We start from the raw sequence: 19,353 nt of genomic DNA, 5'->3' as shown, positions 1-19,353 counted from the left end.
TCCAAGTTACCATGTTTCTGAGTTTTCAGATCATGCCAAGGTGTTAAGTTTGGGAGTTTCAACTGTCAATAACGATGCCGTTTAAGTTTAGCAGCTGAGCAGCAGATTACGTTTAATTATGCCATCACTCTTTTTTCCTGCCCTGGACCTGGAAATCACAGGGACACATCGCACATCAATGCCTGTCTGTTGTGGCACCTCAAGTATTTCTTGCACAATTTCCTTTAAGCCTTTAGTCTAATAAGTTTCTATATTTATTTACAAAGCTTAATAGTGTTTGCAAAAAGACTAGCAAGAACAATGGCAGGTGGTTAGATCTATGGTTATTAGTAAAATAACTATTCAATGTTTCAATAAAGAAAAACTTGAATAAAATAGTGTGAGTCATCATGAAAATTCAGAGCCAACACGGTGCGTCTCTGAACAAATGCATTTTTTATAACTCATCTGTTTTGATGAAAAAATACAAAACTTTATCCTTGCAAGAATTAATCGATAACACTCCACCCAAGAAAGCAATGGGGATTGTCAAGGGGGTTATCGCAATTTTTATATAGGGTCTATGGTATTCACACAGCATCAAATCCAAGTAAACGAAAAGCTACCACTACACACAGCATCATACTGGTTATATGTGTCTGAGGTGGGAGCAAGAAAGTAAAAACAGGAAGAAAACACTTTGCAATCTAAGAGTGGAGTGACAGGAAACATGCTGCATTGCTTTACACTGAGCGAAGAAAAAATTCTAAGCAGAGCACAGGGTTAATACCAAGCATGGACTTAAAAGGTAGCGTGTGTCAGAAGGTCAATTGTCTTCCCGATACAGCACTTGTTTTGGTTTCAGTGGTTCTGGACCACACCACAGTGAAATTACAATTCCACTGCAACTTGTTGTGCAGCACCAAACTCTCCTTTTTTTTGAAAGATTTTCAAAGCACCACATCCACATCTGTGATAGAATTTTTCAACACAAGACCAAAACAATATAATTTAATAATTTTAAAAAAGGAATCTCTTGGAGAAGAGTAAAGTTACAAAGCAAACTGTTCATTTCATTGTCTTTATTCATATATAAACTGCTTACTTTAAATACAGACTGAGTGATCAAAAATCGAACAAATGTATTTTTGGTGACTTGTGAATTTCCATATGAAGAGTCAAAAAGCTTCTGTGTTGCCGTGGGAGGAACACTCGCCATCTCCAAAGGTCTCTGCTGGATGTGGATGTGGATGGATGACAGGACAATAGAAAAAAAATCAAAGACAAGATGGTCAGAATAGCAAAGATGATGTGAAACAAAGAGTAACATGTAACACATACACTATCTGGGCCTGTAGTTATCAACCACCTCTGAAGTTGAAATGGGACTAAAAATACTATAAGCTCAGATATTTATGAGTCATGCTACGCCCACTCCCCACAGGGAGCTCTCATTTGAAAGAAAATGATGTTACTGTTTTACAATTTTCAGAGCAATAAGATGAAATTAATGACAATGTCTAGTAGGTTTTCCTCTGTGGTGCCAGTATGAAATCACATCTGAAATAATGGAGGCCCCGTTCCCTGATAATGACCTTGGAAGTTAAGAGCATATTTTATTCTTGGGCACTTCTATGAAAACTCATAAAAACCTGCATGTTTCTCAAGGCAGCAATTACGTGCAAGTGCATAGAAATGCTAGAGGCATCTTAATGTTGGATCTGCAAAAAGAAATGTCATGTGTCATTTGACATGATCACAAGATGGCGGGCGTGATCACAGCAGGATTGGCGTCCTCGCGGTGGTGCGGTGATGTTTGGTGTTAAAACTCCAAACAATTTCAATTATAGACCTTGTTTGGGCAAATAAATAAACTAAGGTTGACATTTATAAGAGACGAAATGGCAAAGATGAAGAAAGTTGAAGAAGATCTGGAGGAGATTAAACATTCACTTAACTCGCTGACGTCGGAAATTGAAAAAGTAAATAAGCAACAAGGAATATTAATGTCGATGATGGACCAAATCAAAGAACTAAAAAACCTGATTAAGGAGAAAGACAAGACAATCCAGTTTTTGGAAAGGAAGGTGGACGATCTAGAACAGCAGGCTCGACTTGAGGAAGTGATTATTACGGGTCTGGAAACTAAACACAGGAGTTATGCGAGAGTCACCGAGTCTGGGACCGGCGTAAAAAGAGGAGAAGACGAGCCCCCGATGGAGGAGCTACAGTCGTTGGAACGGCAGGTTGTGGAATTCTTTTCGAATAAAAAACTTCCCCTGCATAGTAATAATATATCTGCATGCTATACCCTTCCTATAAGGCACACTAATGCTCCTCCAGCAATTGTAGTGAGATTTGTAAACCGTAAACACAAAGTTGATTTGCTGAGGCGGTCCAGCCTTTTGAGAGGAAGCGGAGTATATTTGAATGAACATCTTACAAAAAGAAATGCAGATATTGCTAGACAAGCTCGCATTTTACGGAAGGAGCAAAAGATTCAAGCAACCTGGACCAGGAACTGTAAGGTGATGATCAAACTGAATGGAACGCCAGAAGAAGCCAAGGTTATAACGATTAAGGATCTTGAGGAATTGGACATTTATACGAGATGACATTATCAAGATAGGCAAACGGCTACGACCAATCATGGCTATGAGCCTAAAAACAATTAGTTCATCCTTTACAAGAACAGATGCTACTTCGGGTGGAAAAGGACAAAAGGAAATTGTAAATTGTACATAGAGATCAACGGACTTTAAAATTTGTCGATAAATGAATGTGCGATTGCTAAGGATCCCTTTCTTTTTTTCTTTTTTTTTGAGGGTAATATGTAGCCCAGCTAGAAAAAAAGAGCAGTGGAAAGTAGTTTTTTTTCGTGTATAATGTAAACAATTTAGTCATTTCTTTTTTCTTTTATGTTTAAAGGAAGATGTGGACAAATAAGATTATCTGTTGTCATTTAACTTGGCCAATCAGCAATGAGCTCCCAGTGACCCTTGCTGTTGACCTTGATCACATGATTTCCTGTGTTGCCATTTTGTTCCTGTTCATACAATGCCATGTGCCAGAGAAACTAATGTTCCCGAAGTCGAATCGCTAGGAGTTAAAAGCAAGTCTGCTGCAGTTGATTTTGGTTGTTCAGAGTTTCACCCTGTCAACGGTCAGGTTTTTTTGTTATCTGGTAAAAGGATGACTCGACAGATGGACCCAGTCTGAAGCAAGCCCCGTCGAGGAGCAGTGATTCCACAGTTCCAGTTAACTGGATGGCGAGCCAACCAGAAATTGAATAGGATTTGCCAAGGTTTTATTGAAGCCAAAGTTTCGTTCCCATTGAAGCTTCAGATACCTGCAGGACTACAAACTTTCTTCCTTCATCGGAGTGTGGTAGGACAAACATTAAACAAACTGAACGGGCCCCAACGATCCATCAGTGACCAGACATTATCCACTCATACAATTGACTCAGAGAAAGCTGTATGCGCGCACTTTTATTTAGTTTGTTATTTTGGGGGAAATATTTTGTATTTTATTTTATTGCTTTCATTACATTGTTGCAGCTGCTGTGTGTCAAATATAACAAATTTGTGAACAGTATATTGTGATGTGGTCTCTCCTTATTGGTGTTTATACCTTGGGCTCCTGCCGATCCTAGATCTTCTGCTACTGGCTAGTGGAGTTCGGTCATTCTTAATGATAAGTCGTAAGTCCGGTTACAAATAGATAGTTTTAGAATAATTATGCATAATGCTTGACGACTCAGATCATAAATCATATGATTTTTAAGTAGGTATTGACCCTGAAAGGAATGTGCTTAATACAATTAATGTCACATGTGACTATTATACAGAGGAGCAATTCAAGGATACAGTTGAAATAGTTAATACATTTTCTTTAACTCATATTAATTGCAGAAGTCTTTATAGAAGTTTTGCTTCGATTAAAGATTTCCTGTATAGTCTGAGAGGCAGGTTTCAAATAATTGCTCTGTCTGAAACATGGTTAGATGAGAAGAGGGGTTGTCATTTCTGTATCGAAGGGTACGATTTATACTTTGTAAATAGAATTAAGAAAAAGGCAGGAAGAATGGCACTTTTTCTTAATTGTGATTTGAAATGTAAAAAAGTTGAATGTGTGTCTGTGGCTATAGACGATTTAATGGAATCTGTGACAGTGGAATTGGATATAGAAAGAAGTAGTAATATAATTGTAACGTGTATATATAGGAAACCGGGGTCACAGATTGAGTTATTTACAGAGGCAGTAGAAGACTAATTGAGTAAAGCTAAGGGAAATAAGACTATGTTTGTGTGGTGATTAGAATATTGATCTTTGTAAAGAGGCAAATGATAAGGCTGCGTTAGATTTTTTTGAATTATTACTTGGTAAAGGATTTTATCCTTTAATTATAAAGCCGAGTAGAATAACAGATAAATCAGAAACACTAATTGATCATATTTTCATTAATAGCTTGGAGAGTAATATTATGAGTGGCCTCATCATAAATGATATAAGTGATCATCTACCAGTCTTTTTTACTTTTGATTTAAATATGAAAAGAAAGGAAGAAGTTGGTTTCGTGAGTCATAGAAGGTTAAGAAATAACGAGGCAATCAACAAGTTTAGACAAGATCTCATGGAAGTGGACTGGAAGGAAGTTTATGTTAATGAGGTCAACGTTGCATATGGAGCTTTTTTAAATACTTACTTGGCCTTGTATGATAAACATTGTCCATTGGTATCATTTAAGTATAAGAAAAAGAATAAGAATTTGAAACCTTGGATAACTAAGGGTCTTGCAAATGCATGTAAAAAGAAAAATAATTTATATAGGGATTATATAACACAGAGAACTAAGAATGCGGAAATTAAATATAAAGTTTATAAAAATAAGTTGGTATTAATATTGAGGAAAGCTAAGAAAGACTACTATAATAAACTTTTTCAGGAAAACAAGAATAATATTAAGGGCATTTGGAATATTTTTAAAGAAGTATTGGGTAACAAGAACACAGCCTTAGATCGACCTAATTATTTCATTAAGAATAATCAAGTTGTCGAAGACGAGACTGAAATAGTAAACTAATTCAATTCCATCCATCCATCCATTCGCTTCCACTTATCCTTTTCAGGGTCGCGGGGGGCGCTGGAGCCTATCCCAGCTGTCATAGGGCGAGAGGCGGGGTACACCCTGGACAGGTCGCCAGTCTGTCGCAGGGCCAACACACAGGGACAGACAACCATTTGCACTCACATTCATTCGCACATTCACACCTAGTGACAATTTGGATTATCCAATTAACCTATCCCCACAATTCAATTCTTTTTTTGTAAATGTTGGACCCACTTTAGCAAATTTAATTAGAAAAAATGACGATCCAGAATATGAGGAAGCCTGGAAAGGAGAAAGTAGAGTGTTTAATTCTATATTCTTGGCTGATACTTCCATAAAAGAAATAGTAGCAATTGTAGAAAATTGTAAAACTAAAAAAAATCTACTGACTGTGATGGTATAGACATGGTTGTAATTAAAAAGACTTTAGATTGTATAAGTATTCCTCTTTGCTATATTTTTAATCTTTCGTTACAATCAGGAGTATTTCCTGATCGAATGAAAGTGGCAAAAGTGATACCCTTATATAAATCAGGAGATAAGCATAGTTTTAACAATTATAGGCCAGTGTCTCTTTTTTCAGTTTTCAAAAGTGCTTGAAAAACTTTTTGCGCAAAGACTTGATAGTTTTATTGAAAAATATCAACTAATAAATGAAAATCAATTTGGATTTCGTAAAAATAGATCAACGGCATTAGCATTGTTGACTTTCATTGACGATTCATCTGCAACCAATAATAATAAATATAAAGTGGGGGTATTTGTTGATTTAAAAAAAGCTTTTGATACATTACAACATTCTATTTTGATTTCTAAAGTGTATAATTATGGTGTGAGAGGAGTGGCATTGAATTGGTTAAGGAGTTATTTAGAAAATAGGTCGCAATATGTACATTATCTCGGTAACACCTCTGAAAGATTGAAGATTGTATGTGGCGTTCCTCAAGGTTCTATTTTGGGACCTAAACTTTTTAATTTATACATTAATGATATCTGTGACGTATCAAAAAGGTTAAATTTTATTTTATTTGCAGATGACACAAATTTTTATTGCTCTGGAGAGAATTTGAAAGATTTGGTTGAAATTATGATTTCTGAGATGTTAAGATTAAAAATATGGTTTGATGTAAATAAATTATCTTTGAATCTGACAAAAACGAAATTCATGATATTCGGCGGAAGAAGTTATTATGTCCATTGATGGAGAATTGATTGAAAGAGTTACTGATTTTCGCTTTTTGGGTGTAATAGTACATGAAAATTTGACGTGGAAATCGCATATTGAGTATATTAGAAAGAAGATGGTTAAAAACATTTATATTCTGGGAAATGTAAGAGATTTATTAGACTATAAAACAATGCGCATTTTATATTTTTCATTGTTTTTCTCATATTTTAGTTACTGTATTGAAGTCTGGGGGAATACATATGAGAATACTATAAAACCTCTAAACTTATTACAGAAGAAAGTGATACGAATGATTCATAATGTTAATTATAGAGAACATACAAATAAATTATTTAAAAATCGAAATTATTAAAATTAGGAGATTTAGTGAAATTACGGACACTATTAATTATGTTTAAGGCTAAAAATAATATTTTGCCCTTTAAGTTACAAAGAGTATTTTTATTGTGTTCAGGGGGAGAAGATAGCAGAAGGAAATTTTATTTTAAGCATCAGTTAGCTAGGACTACACAAAGATTAATGAGTCCAACGGTTAGGGGTATACGACTGTGGAACTCTCTTCATTATAATTTAAAGAATTGTATAAGTTTACATTGTTTTAAAAAGTGTTACATGCTTAAAACGATAACTCAATATGAAGAATGTGAATGAAATTGGAGTTCATTGAAAAAGGATCCATTATAATTTTTTGTTTTATTTATTTTAATTTTATTTTTCTCCTTGTTACTATGTGGAGTGGTATATTCTGATTGTAAATTTGTTGTTTGGTTTGAGTTAGGACTGGAGATAAATGTTAATCTTAGTTTGTTCCCTGATTTTTGGTGCCCACTTGTAATATAAGTTGGATTGTAGATAGGGGGCAGGGTTTAATAAGAGTATTTTCTTCTTCCTGCTCCTTTTCACACATGGTTGTAGTGCTTTATTGATAGAAAGTGTGGTTGGTTTGTTTGAACTGTTGTACCAAGTGTGAAATAAATAAATAAATGAAAAAAATGAAATGAAATGTAAAGCGCTTTGAGGGCCCCGAAAAGCGCTATATAAATGCAATCCCTTATGTTTGTCATCTTGGCCCCTGACACAGTTGCACACTGACACCTACTAAAAAGGTATTTAGCAGCTGTCAGCAGGTGTAATGGTTGCCACATTTACCATTTTAGGGCTAGATTTACTAACCAACTGCGGCACCACAAACGGGTCTAAAAGAAGTATTGACAGTATTTACAAAGATAGCACAGTGACAAGATTTTGTGAAAGAGGTGTTTGTAACTGACCCTGCTTTAGATCTATTTCGGGGAGTTCCTCTCAAAACATACAAAATATAGCAGTAGACTATTTAAATAAAACACACAAATGGATTTACTAACATTGATACATACAACACAGCACAAAATGTACTGCTAGTTACGCTATTATTGCTCAGTGGTGCATTTTCAATAAAAAATGTGACCTGCTGTTTCGTTAAAAACCTTCCTTGAAGAAAATTGGTCTTGAGGTTTGCTGGTAAACATTGTAGCATTTTCTTAATTAGCAGAAGTTGAAGAAGTTAGAAGTTGTCTGTGTTTGTGCATGTAGCAATACAGTTTATGCACGCAGCATTCACTATTATACAAATTTGGCAACTTGTGGCTCCATAAATCAAGATCATGAGCACCAACCACTGTTAAGAAGGCTTTGCTTTGACCAAGTCCATCTTGTATTTACAGTCTGTGTTGTTAAAAAGTAAGGTTTTGTTACATATGCATTGCTCAGAAGCTCCACCTGCTTGCTGTTCAAATCTTTTGGTTGTAAGGTGTTTACAGTCGGCTGTCTGTAAGAAAAACTAACTCAGCTTCTTAACTGAAGGGTTGCACCAAGTCCAAGTATGAGACTAAAAACAGGATTATTTTGAACTGTGAATCACAAAAAACTACTTTCAGAAAATAAAATATAAGAAAATAAAATGACATTTCAAATAAGCATAACAGAACCGCTTTAAAAAGGTTTCTACGATGGATTTGACTAACATGCATGTGGAAAAAAATGGCTCTGATATCAAAACAATGTGATGCAACTACTGTTTACTATTTCAAATGTTCCCCCAGTTCCTACATGTAGCTGTCCATCTACACACCTGAGACTGCCGCACATCTGCTTCAGTCAGTCTCCTTTTTCAGGTATTTCTTCATGAGTGAAGCCACGTCTCCCCCCTCGCTGCCCTCTGCTTCCAATCTCTCACCCTGCGGCCTCTCAAACCTGCGTCTTGGCCCACCACCCTGGGAGCTTCGTCCTGATCCACCTGAGCTAGAGGACTCCGATTCAGAGCTTTTCCTGCTGTGGCTCGAGGGAGGCAGCTCTCCAAAGTGGACGCTTAGTGCTCTCCTACCTCCTCTGACTGAGCTGGCCAGGCTGCTGGTTGACTGAGCTCTCCTGATTGCAGGCAAGATGTCTGAGGCCGCGTCGTCACGGTCCAAAGGCAGACGCCGATTTTGGAAGACCATGGGTTCTGAACCTAGGGATCCTTCACCTACGTCCTCTGGAATGAGGCTCCCCACCATGCACTGCCGTGCTGCCAGAGGGGAGCGCTGGATGGGAGTTGTGACAGAGTGCAGCGACTTCTCTTCCTCTGGGATGGAGACGGAAGGAGCATGATGACGAGCAGCAAGTGAGGAGAGGTGCGGCAATGAGGGAAGCGATGAGAGAGAATCACCTGAGTTAAAGCGAGAGACTTTGCCTCCAGCTGCAGAGAGAGTTTTGGTAGAACGTGGCAGGAGTGGGGAGGATGGTTTCAGGATGCTGGGACCAGGTCTGGGCTCCTGGACATCTTCTGGACTGAGAGAGAGGGCCGAGGCTCTCCGTCTGAGAGTCGATGCGCCGGTTGTTTGATAAATTGCCAAAGAGACAGTACTGCCAGTTTCATCTCCTGCATCACCGCCAGCTCTGCGTTTACGAAGTCCTTCCAACAATTCAGACAGAGCTGTGGAGGATGGGGCTCGACCAAGAGATCTGCTAGCAACGCCTCCAGCCTCAGAGCCCTCATCATCAGGATTCACACAAGAACTAGAGAGTGATAAAAGAAGCAGTTTAAACCACAAACCAGCCCATATGTTTGGCTAACATACACAGACATCTAGGGCTAGAACTAAATATTGTCTCATTTCATCTATTGGGTGTTTATTATCAAAAACATTCTCTGTCCAACTAAACAGCCTAAACAGGGCTGAGCATTATATCAAATCAATTTGATCCATTCAACATTTTTGCTTTTTGAAAAACTCTGAGCACAACATGAAAGCATTAAGCTGAATGTCCACACATCATCTTTGTGATTCTGAAGAATTCAAATATTTTCTGTGGTAGAGCACAAATCAGGAGATTTCAAAGGTACTTTTTGTAATTGACCAAAACTGTAAGAAACAATATATTTGATTGAAATGTTACTTCATAAGACGTGCAGTTAGTGGGGATAGGTTAATTGGAAACCCTAAATTGCTCATAGGTGTGAATGAGAGTGCGAATGGTTGTCTATGTCCAGGGTGTACCCTGCCTCTCGCTTTAAGACAGCTGGGATAGGCTCCAGACAACCACCAGCACTCTTCAGTGGGAGAAACATTTCCTCATTCATCCAAGTGACTTCAACTTTTTGGGATTTACTTACTTGAATGATGGAGCATGCAGTAGTTAGACAGTAGTTAATAGTAGTGTCACACAGTACTTGAAACACTTATCGTAGCTAGTTAGCTCATCAAAATCAAGCTAAGTGATTTATCATTGCAGCTTGAAGTACCTTGTGTTAGCAGACTTACTGTAAGCTGTAGGTGCTGATGGTGTCAGCAACAGACTGACGGCCCCCCTGGCTGCTGTGAAGTGAGCTTCCACCGCGGGAGCCTCCTCTAGACACTCCTGACCATGTGTGAATGCCTTCTCCCCCAACAGAGCCGACACTGGACACAGAGTCACTGCAGGACCAAAGCAAACCTCAGAAATCTGCTACAGCCAAATTGAATGAAATTAGATCTTTACCTTTTCAGCTGCTATAAACATGCAAGCACAATAAAAAAGGAAATATGCGACTGCAGCTCCATAAACAGCTGATGATTCCACTGTAAGCCAAGATAGCATTACAGCAGGGGTGGAGCAGCAAGTAATGACTCATAAGATTGGCACACTGCAAACTTTCATGGCGCACTTTATCACAGGACTGTTTTTTGCTTACATGCTTACAAAAGGAAATGAAAAATACTTATTGGTCTATGGTAAAAACATGCTCTAAGGCATGCCATCAGTTAAGTTAGTGTCCTGTGGATTTTGGATGTTAGTAGTCATGTACAAAACCCTTCTGTCATGGCCTTGAGTCAGAGACCCAAAGTTTATGTTTTGGACATTCAGCAATATTCTAAAGTTAACTCCCTGGTTTTGGTTCGTATTGTTGTGATCCTTTCCTGTGTGGTATTTGTCATGGTCTTGGGTCAGTGACCCAGTGTTTTTTTTTTCTTGTTTTTATTTATATTTTTTTATTTAGTATTATTCATGGTTCTGTTTTTGCTTCCCCTGTGTCCTTGTTCCTTGGATAGTCTGTCATGTCTCTTGTGCATGTTAAGTTCTGTCTCCGTGTTTATTAATTTGTTCCCCTGTCGTGTCTCACGCGCCGTCTTGCTCCTCCTGTGTTCCTTGTCTTCAGTCAGGCCACATCTTAGTATGTGTCTCTTGCTTCCTGTTTTAGTTTGATAGTCCGTTGTCCTGTGTTCAGTGTATTCAGTTTTGATTCCTCTCTGTCTGATTAGTCCCAGCTGTCTTCTCACCCGTTTCCCATCCCGTGGTTATCCTGTGTGTGTGTATTTAAGTCTTCAGTTTTGCCCTGTTTATTCTGGTGTTCTCCACCTTGGCTGTGTTTTTCTCGTGTGTTTTCCATGTTCCCTAGTTATGTCTAGTTGTGAGTTTCCAGTGAGTTGCCAGTTTCTTAGTACTAGTTTATCTTTTGTTTCTTTTTGTGTTTCTTTGTACTTTGATTTTTAGTTCGCTTTCTCAGCTAACTAAAAAAAAGTCCGTTTTGGAGTCCTGTGTTTCAGTCCTACCGTTGCCTGCCAATGAGCCCAACATGACACTTTCATATCTCAATCGCCTTGAAGGATAACTAAATACTTTTGACTATTATAAGTATCAATAACAATACTATACTCACCAAATGTAACGTACGGTTACATTGTAACCTTGGTTCTCTGAGTGAGAGACTATCTCTCCACTCCATTACATATTCCATATGTATGGGGTATGATACATAGAAGTATGGATACTTCTTGAAGACACTCCGGCTAGCCGGGCCACGCCCCACAGATTACATGTAAAGCAAGCTGTGCAGGCGTGAAACCAGTGATAGTTTGATAAGATAAGATAACCTTTATTAGTCCCACACGTGGGAAATTTGTCAGAATGCTTCTCCGAGCGGCCTACAAAAATAGAAGAATCTGAAGAAAGCGTGTTGCTAGGACTGATCGGAGGCAAATTTAATTTCAAAAGACTACCCAACCCTTCATAAAAGTGTGATTTTGTGCAAACTGTGCAAAAAGGAGTTTGCATACCACCAAAGCACCTCAACCTTACCATCTAAATGCAAAACATGTTGCAGCGAGCACGGAAACTGTGGGAGCTGTTAGCACTAGCAGTCCCAGTTCGAGTACCAACAAAAGGTGTCGGCCCAACCTAAGTTTAGACTGAAGACCAGAGGCGATTGTGCCTTTGCTTCAGCTGCACCCAACCTTTGGAATAGCCTTCCTGCTTCTATTCGTGCCACAGACTCTATCCAATCCTTTAAATCAAGATTGAAAGCATACTTATTTAACCTGGCTTTTCTGACCAGTTAATACCCTTTTTAAACTTTTTATTAAATGTATTATTTTATTATTAATTTTACTGCTGTTTTTATCTTCTTAGTAGATATTTTGTATTCACGATCTGACCTTCCTCCTGTATTGAGGTTTGATACCTATTCTACTTAACTCTTCCGGTCTATTAGTGCCTCCATTCTGCCTGTGCTAGTGCCCGATCTGTACTCTGTTATTGACTTATGTTGTTTCTCCATATTACTGTGAAGCACTTTGGTGTGCCTTCGGGTTTTAAAATGTGCTATATAAATAAAACTATATTGGATTGGATTCTGTTAGTAATTCTAATTATCTCGGAGTCACTGCACATATTCTTGATGTCACTGATGGGAAATGGAATCTACAGGCTTTTGCCCTGACTGTGCAGAAGACAAACATCAGAAACTATTCCAAAAACTGCGCTGAGTAGTTTCTCTCTTTTGCAAAAGAATGGGGAATTCAACAAAAGGTAACCACAATTGGGACAGACAGTGCACGAACCATGGTGACTGCAGCACCTCCCATTCCATCACATGCTTTGTGTTGCTCACATATTGCAAACAACCCTCACTGTTAGCCCTGCTGATAGTGGTTTTAGTGATGCATTAGCAAAATGTTGCAAGATAGTGGGTCACTTTAAACACAGCCCTGCTGATACAGAGGAATTACACCAGGAGGAAACAAGACTTGGGCAACAGAAAGAACCACTTATACAACATGTTTCCACAGGGTGGAATTAAATGCTGGATATGTTTTTTCATCTACTAAAGAATCAAGAGGCTGTTTTTGCTGCTTTAGACAAACAAAAGCACAAGCTAGTCATTTTAACTCCATCAGAGCTGGTAAAACTCCAAAAGCTGGTGACTATCCTTGAGCCATGCAGGTAAATAAAACTATTTTTTAACTTATTGTTACTGTTTCTTCAAAAAGCTCTATAGTTGACAGTTATTGTGTAGATTAAAAAATACTTTCTTGAACTGTCTACTACAGGTTTGTGACTCAGCTTCTTGGAGGTGAGACATATGTCTCATATTCAATTGTTTTAACTTCTTTCTGCCACCTGCATCACACCATGGAGGTCTCTGATGATGACTCAAACTACATGGTGACTGCCTTCACAAAGGACCTATCCCAACGTGTAGCTACACTCAACCACCAGTGGCTCAAGACAGCTACTGTGCTTGACCCACGCTTTAAGAATTTAAAGTGTCTTGCGAGGGGAGAGCGAGAAGAGGTTTGGACCAGCCTTGAGGCCCTGTTGCAGGAACAGTGTAAAGATGCCACCACAAAGGCGCCAGTAAAGACAAAGAGCCTTCTCTTGTCTTCATTGGCTTCAGATTCTGATTCAGATGAGGAAGCCCTGTGTAACAGGGGCCCTGAGTTTGTACAGAGCAGAACCCACCATCAGCGAGCAAACTGCAGTTGTGGTCCAGCCGAGCAGGCACCCACCCACAACTGTCTGTCCTGGCCCGCAAGTATTAAATTAGTCCTGCCACTTCTGTCCCATGTGACAGACTGTTATCACTTGCAGGTCACATAGTAACATAGTAACAAAAAAAGAGAGCTGCCTTGAGCTCTGAAAATGTGAACAGGCTAGTTTGTCTAAGTAACTGGCTGAAAGAGATGGACAATAAATAAGCATGGAGGTATTGTGAGTCCAATGGGTTTGTTATTTTTTGCACTAAAATGTTCCATGATCACATTGTTTTAGCCTAATGTACAAAATAATTTTGGCTAAGGTTACTCAGAGTTTAAAGGTGAAGCTGGTCAAATGACCTTTTATCTTTCTGCCTTATTTTTCTAACAAGAAAAACTGCACTTTATGTAGACTTTTTATTATTTTTATTTAAAGACAATACCATTCTGAAAATGTACTTAAAGTACTTAAAATAGCACTTTATTTTGAAGTCTTCCCAGTTTTGGCCAGGGATATTATTTTTGCTTCTCTGTCTTGAATTGAAATGCAGTTTAAATGCTCACCCCCCCCCCCCCCCCCCCCCCCCCCCCCCCCCGAATGATGGCTACTGCTGATGGGCACCCAGAACCTGCTCCGGGAAAGAGGGGCTGGCTGCCATGTTCAAGCGGGAAAACCACATGAAGGTGGCAGTTGGGGACCATGTCACTGCCGCACAAATGGCAGAGAGGGAGGCACCCCTCCACCCTCACTGGTTGAGTGGGCCCGCACACCTGAGGGGAGAGGAACTTCTACTGAGGCATAAACCTGCTGGATTGCCTGTACCTCACAGTGGGACAACTGGGACTTGGACAGGGGCCTGCCCGAGATCCCGGGATGCAAAGAAATGAACAGTTGGTCCATTGCCGAATCGGCCGGGTACATGTGATGTACAGCGCCAGAGTTCAAATCATTTTAGAGGCAGCAGATGCTGAGCTGCCTCTCGGTCCAAGCCTTCCATCGGAACTGACTGCAGCTTAACCGACTGGGAGAGGTGGAAGTCCATTTTCCAGTCATGGATTGGCCTTCCCAGAACACAGATCTCAACATTATTAAAGCAACGTAGGATTATCTCAACAGAGAATGGACAAAAGGAAGCCAAAATCCAAACAACCACTTTAAATATTCTTCAAGATGTCTGGAAAACTATTCCTCAAGATATCTTAAACAAAGTAGTGAAAGCTGCCTAAGAGAGTTGTACAATTGTTCAAACTCTGTCTTTTCCTTACATGCTTTACTTTCACGTCTCTTTCAATACACAGCTAATACACAGCTTTTGTAAACTAGGGGACAGGTCCTTGAGCTCGAGTCCTCTATCAGAGCCTATGACTCAATGCCTTGCACAAGGATTCGGGAATGTTGTATGATATTAACAGGACCCTAAGAGCCTCGTTTAGGAATCCAATGGAGGTGAAGGAAAACACAAGAGGCAAACTTCAAGCCAAATGCACAAGTCATAATCAAGTGAGGGGTTCACCAAGGAGATGCTCTGTCCCCATTGCAACCCCCTCAGCCAGATCATTAACAAGACTGGCTATGTATACTGACTATGAAATACAGCAATCATTAGCCTACTTTAGTAATCTCAGAGGGAAAATTCGTTGTCATAGAAGCATATATACAAGACACAACAAAGAAATCGCATAAAATGAAGGTTCCCCTGGGGGACTTGTGTTTTGTTATTGTACTTCTGTACTAACCACAGTTTGTCAATGACAAACATCATGTTAGAGCATAAAGGTGTTTATAAGCACATAAGGCATCTGAGGTTGCAGGTTGATGATTGATTTTATAATTGTAACATCAGATCTGCAGCCATCTGTCTTGGGCACTTGGGTGAAGAGAGGTGCTGAGCTGACAACTGATTCTGGTGGTAATGCCAGAACCAGATGGTGGACACCACAGATGAAGAGAGGTTTCAGGCTAAAGGAGTCACCACGAGTAGGAAGGGAATTCCACACACACCGTCTACAGCTTTGGTGGAACACTGCTTACCTCAACTGAGGCTATATTCAGGCAGTGAAAAGTACACACAAAGTGAGGAGGATCTCCTCAATACCATAGTTGTGCCTTCTATTGTGGAAGCAGAGTAGTCCGCAGTGATGCAAATGCACCAATCTGTTGGGGTGAAGAGAGAGCTGAGCATAAAAGCAAAGTTGTCAATTAAAGAGTTAATTAACATCCCTACGCTCACCTATAGTCATGACCTTTGGGCAGTGAGCGAAAGAATGAAGTCACAGACACAAGTAGCCTTCGAAGAGTGGCTGGACTGTCCCTTAGAGAGAGGGTGAGGAGCTTGGTCATACGAGAGGGACTCGGAGTAGAGCCGCTGCTCCTTCATATCAAAAGGAGTAAGATGAGGTATTTTGGGCATCTGACTAAGATAGACGCCTCATAGGTGAGTTATTCTGAGCATGTCCGGTAGTGGGCCCCTGGGGGAAACCAGAATTTGCACGAGAGAGATTATATCTCATAGCTGGCTTGGGAACTTCTTGGTGTCCCCATAGATGAGCAGGAGAAGGTAGCTGGGGTGAGGGAAGTCTGGGCTTCTCTGCTTAGACTGCTTCCCCCCACCATCCAGATAAGCAGCAGAAAATGGATGGACACACACACACACACACACACACACACACACACACACACACACACACACACACACACACACACACAAACAGCTAAAACAAAACTCAACCCTAACCTTGGTGACCTGATGGTCGTTAGTAAATTAATATCCAATTTACACATCTATGTAATGACTTTCATCATTTGGGTTAAGGTGTAGCTGACTTAATTGTGCATTGACTTTGGTGATATGCATGGATATGATGGAAATCAAGGCCAAAGCTAGTTGAAGTCTATGTCTTTTTTATCCTGTTATTTATTATCACAACAATATGCATAATAAGAACACTTCAAGCTCGGATATTTTTAGGTCATACACATATACACAGCCACACACACAGCCAAGAGTTTCTTACAGGTCTTTCTTTTGAGTAAAGGACTCCACAGCAGTGTGAACACTGGATTGAAGGGCAGATTGGTGAAAGTTGAGTTCAGACATACAAATATCATCACTGAACCTGAGAGGAGCTACCTCAGTGAGGGCAAATTACCTTTCAGTGTCGCTGTCATCACTCGATTCTACTTCCTCTAGGGCAGCCTGAAGATCAACGATGCGCCGGATGGACGTCTCCAGGTCCGCCTGTAATGCCTGTCTGACAGTGCTGAGCTCTTCAACCTTCATTTCCTGTACAGAAAAAGAGGAAGATGCAGGGATGAATAAGATGGTCATCTTCTAACAGACCTGTTTGCTGTGCCCCAGCACACATCAGCAGTATTTATTAGCAAACTATTACATATGCAAGCTGACATCCAGAGAAAAAAAGTGATTTCTTAAATCGTTCCATCATTTTCTTACTGACTCTGTCTCTCATATCCTGTCACATATGTATGCACCTACACACAACCAAAAGCTTTCAGGCTTTTGCCTTTGTTGGTTTTGAGACGGGTGTGGGAGCCAAAACTATCATAGAAACACATAAGCATGTACGAGTGTGTGTATGTGTGCACCCCCATAACCTTGAAGAGACAATGAGGATTAATCACAGTCAGAGAGAGGAAGCCGAATGAGGGAGAGATGACGTTGGGTATGGTAATGGAGAAGTGTGTGTCTGTCTGTGTACATGCACATGTGTGTGTGCCTGTGTGCATGCTGTTGTGTGTATGATTAAATCCATTTATATGGGGCTGTGTCTAAGTCTCCATTGCTGGTTGGTAGGTTGTTTAAGGGCATTCTTGTGTCTGTCTCTGTGTGTGTGAATGTGTTGCTTTGTGCGAATAACTTAAGTCCTGGAGCTCCTTCTCATTTTCTTGGCTCAGCTCAGAGGTCACAAAGAAATGTGCAGTTAGTGAGAACAAGAACATGACTGAATGTGTAACTGTAAGTAGCAGCTTTAAAGTCTGCTCGGCTGCTCAGATCTTCATCTAACTCAATTGTGCATTCATACTAGAGTAGAAATAGGAAAGCTCCTCCCTCCCTCCCCCCCCTCCCCCCATGTAAAGCTTTTATTAGTTCTTTAACATTTTTAGTTTTTTCAGTCATCTGTGACACCGACTCCGCCGTGACATACGTCATATTCTGAGTTGAGGGTCCATTTGCTTGTCATTGCTCCTCGGAGTCGCTGAGTGGCAAGAGTTCTCCTATGGGTGACTGAGGATGAAATGTGAAATTGTGAAATTTCCAGTGCCATTACTAAAAACTAATGTCTTCCTAGTTCCTTTCTCTCTGTTTGAGGCATTGGCTGAGTCCATCTCATTTGCAATGAATGGGTTGCTTATTAAGTCCGCCTTGCACGCATTTAGAGATGGAGACATCAGCTCCAATTTTAATACTTTGTTCACTGTCGCTACCAAGTTCTCCAATTTTGCCATCATTTTCTCCAATTTTGTTTTTCCAGCTGGACTTTGTGGAGCTGCTATGGAGTTTGTTTCTGCGAAGGCTTCAGTTTTCAGACCTGGAGGCTATATCTGTCATGGTCCTGAGTCTATGACCCAGCATTTTGAGTCTCTGTTAGATTTAAGAGATATTTATGTTTAAGTTTGAGTTTAGTACTTCCTAGTGCCTCTGAGTTTTATTATCTATATTTTTGGTTCTTGGTTACTGTTTGATTTCGTTCATGTCCTAGTGTTGTTTCTGTGTCTTGCTGTCTGGGTCTCCAGTGCCAGTCAGTCTTGTCTCAATGTTTGTTTACCTTTTTGTCTACATTCAGCTCGTATGTCTCAGTCCTGGGCCCTGTGCTTCGTACGTCGCTTACTACATCCAAGATCAAATGAAACATCCAAGACCAAACCATCGCGCTAACCGTGAGCGCGCTAATCCGGTTCCCCGAACACACCTGCTGTTGACGATTAGTACAGCTGGATGAAGTAATGTGCGATCACTGGGTGCCGTAAAAGGGGATACGCATCGATAGCAGAAACATTGATCGGCAACCCTCTGATTGGTCGGCGAAAATGTCGAAGGAGTGCGCTCGGCTCGGTATTTTTCGGCAGCAGAGCAAGAACTCTTGAGTGAGGGATTTCAGGAGTTTCAGAGTTAAATCAGAACGCAAGGGAACACTGCAAAGGCTGCAAAAGCAAGGAGAGAGGGCTGGCAGAAAGTTGCTGACAAATTAAACTCGTAAGTAATTTAATAATAATAATAATAATATATTGGATTTATATAGCGCTTTTCAAGGCACCCAAAGCGCTTTACAATGCCACTATTCATTCACTCTCACATTCACACACTGGTGGAGGCAAGCTACGGTTGTAGCCACAGCTGCCCTGGGGCAGACTGACAGAAGCCAGGCTGCCATATCGCGCCATCGGCCCCTCTGGCCAACACCAGTAGGCGGTAGGGTAGATTTATTATATTACACTATATTATCCAATATTATATTACATTATATTATATTGTTATATTATATCCTCTTTCACATTAGAGCCACAACAGGACCCACTAGAACATGGGAACAAGTAAAAGTGAAATATAAGAATATTCTATAGAATGGTAATATCTATCACTTATATTGCTTTTCGTCTCTTGGAAAGAGACCCTGAAATAATCTGTTTGTTTGTTTATAACAGCAACCAAGAAAAGGGCAGAGCAAAAAAAGACAGGTGGTGGTCCTGCACCCCCTCGTCAACAAGTTGGTTAAGTAAATAATACCCTCACGGGGAAATCGATATCTCTCAATGAGCACACTGTCGCGCTGAGCTAAAGGATCCTGTCTATCCCGCA

At 40.1% G+C, this 19,353-nt stretch overlaps 1 protein-coding gene across 10 annotated transcripts in view; it reads right to left on the bottom strand.

Moving 5' to 3' along the window:
- The window catches only part of myo18b (myosin XVIIIB), a 99,311-nt gene that overhangs the window by 20,295 nt on the left and 59,663 nt on the right, over window positions 1-19,353 (bottom strand). For 4 of the 10 annotated variants that reach the window (XM_085414770.1, XM_085414776.1, XM_085414779.1 and 1 more), the window contains 5 exons: window positions 16,685-16,818; window positions 16,550-16,591; window positions 10,064-10,216; window positions 8,392-9,317; window positions 477-1,210 (listed from right to left, as the gene is read on the bottom strand). In XM_085414770.1, coding sequence (XP_085270896.1) covers window positions 8,414-9,317; window positions 10,064-10,216; window positions 16,550-16,591; window positions 16,685-16,818 — 1,233 coding nt within the window. In that variant the 3' untranslated portion in view covers window positions 477-1,210; window positions 8,392-8,413. Of the gene's footprint in view, window positions 1-475; window positions 1,214-8,391; window positions 9,318-10,063; window positions 10,217-16,549; window positions 16,592-16,684; window positions 16,819-19,353 lie in introns of those variants that run through there. The other 6 variants (XR_014912788.1, XM_085414774.1, XM_085414772.1 and 3 more) reach the window with 4 other exon arrangements.

The sequence above is a fragment of the Rhamphochromis longiceps genome, linkage group LG7 (genome assembly GCF_057381845.1).
Source record: "Rhamphochromis longiceps isolate RC_006_pf linkage group LG7, R_longiceps_female_GT1.1, whole genome shotgun sequence".
NCBI classification, from domain to species: Eukaryota; Metazoa; Chordata; class Actinopteri; order Cichliformes; family Cichlidae; genus Rhamphochromis; species Rhamphochromis longiceps.
Note: the sequence above shows the minus strand (reverse complement) of the source record. Positions and strands in the feature narration are given on the sequence as shown.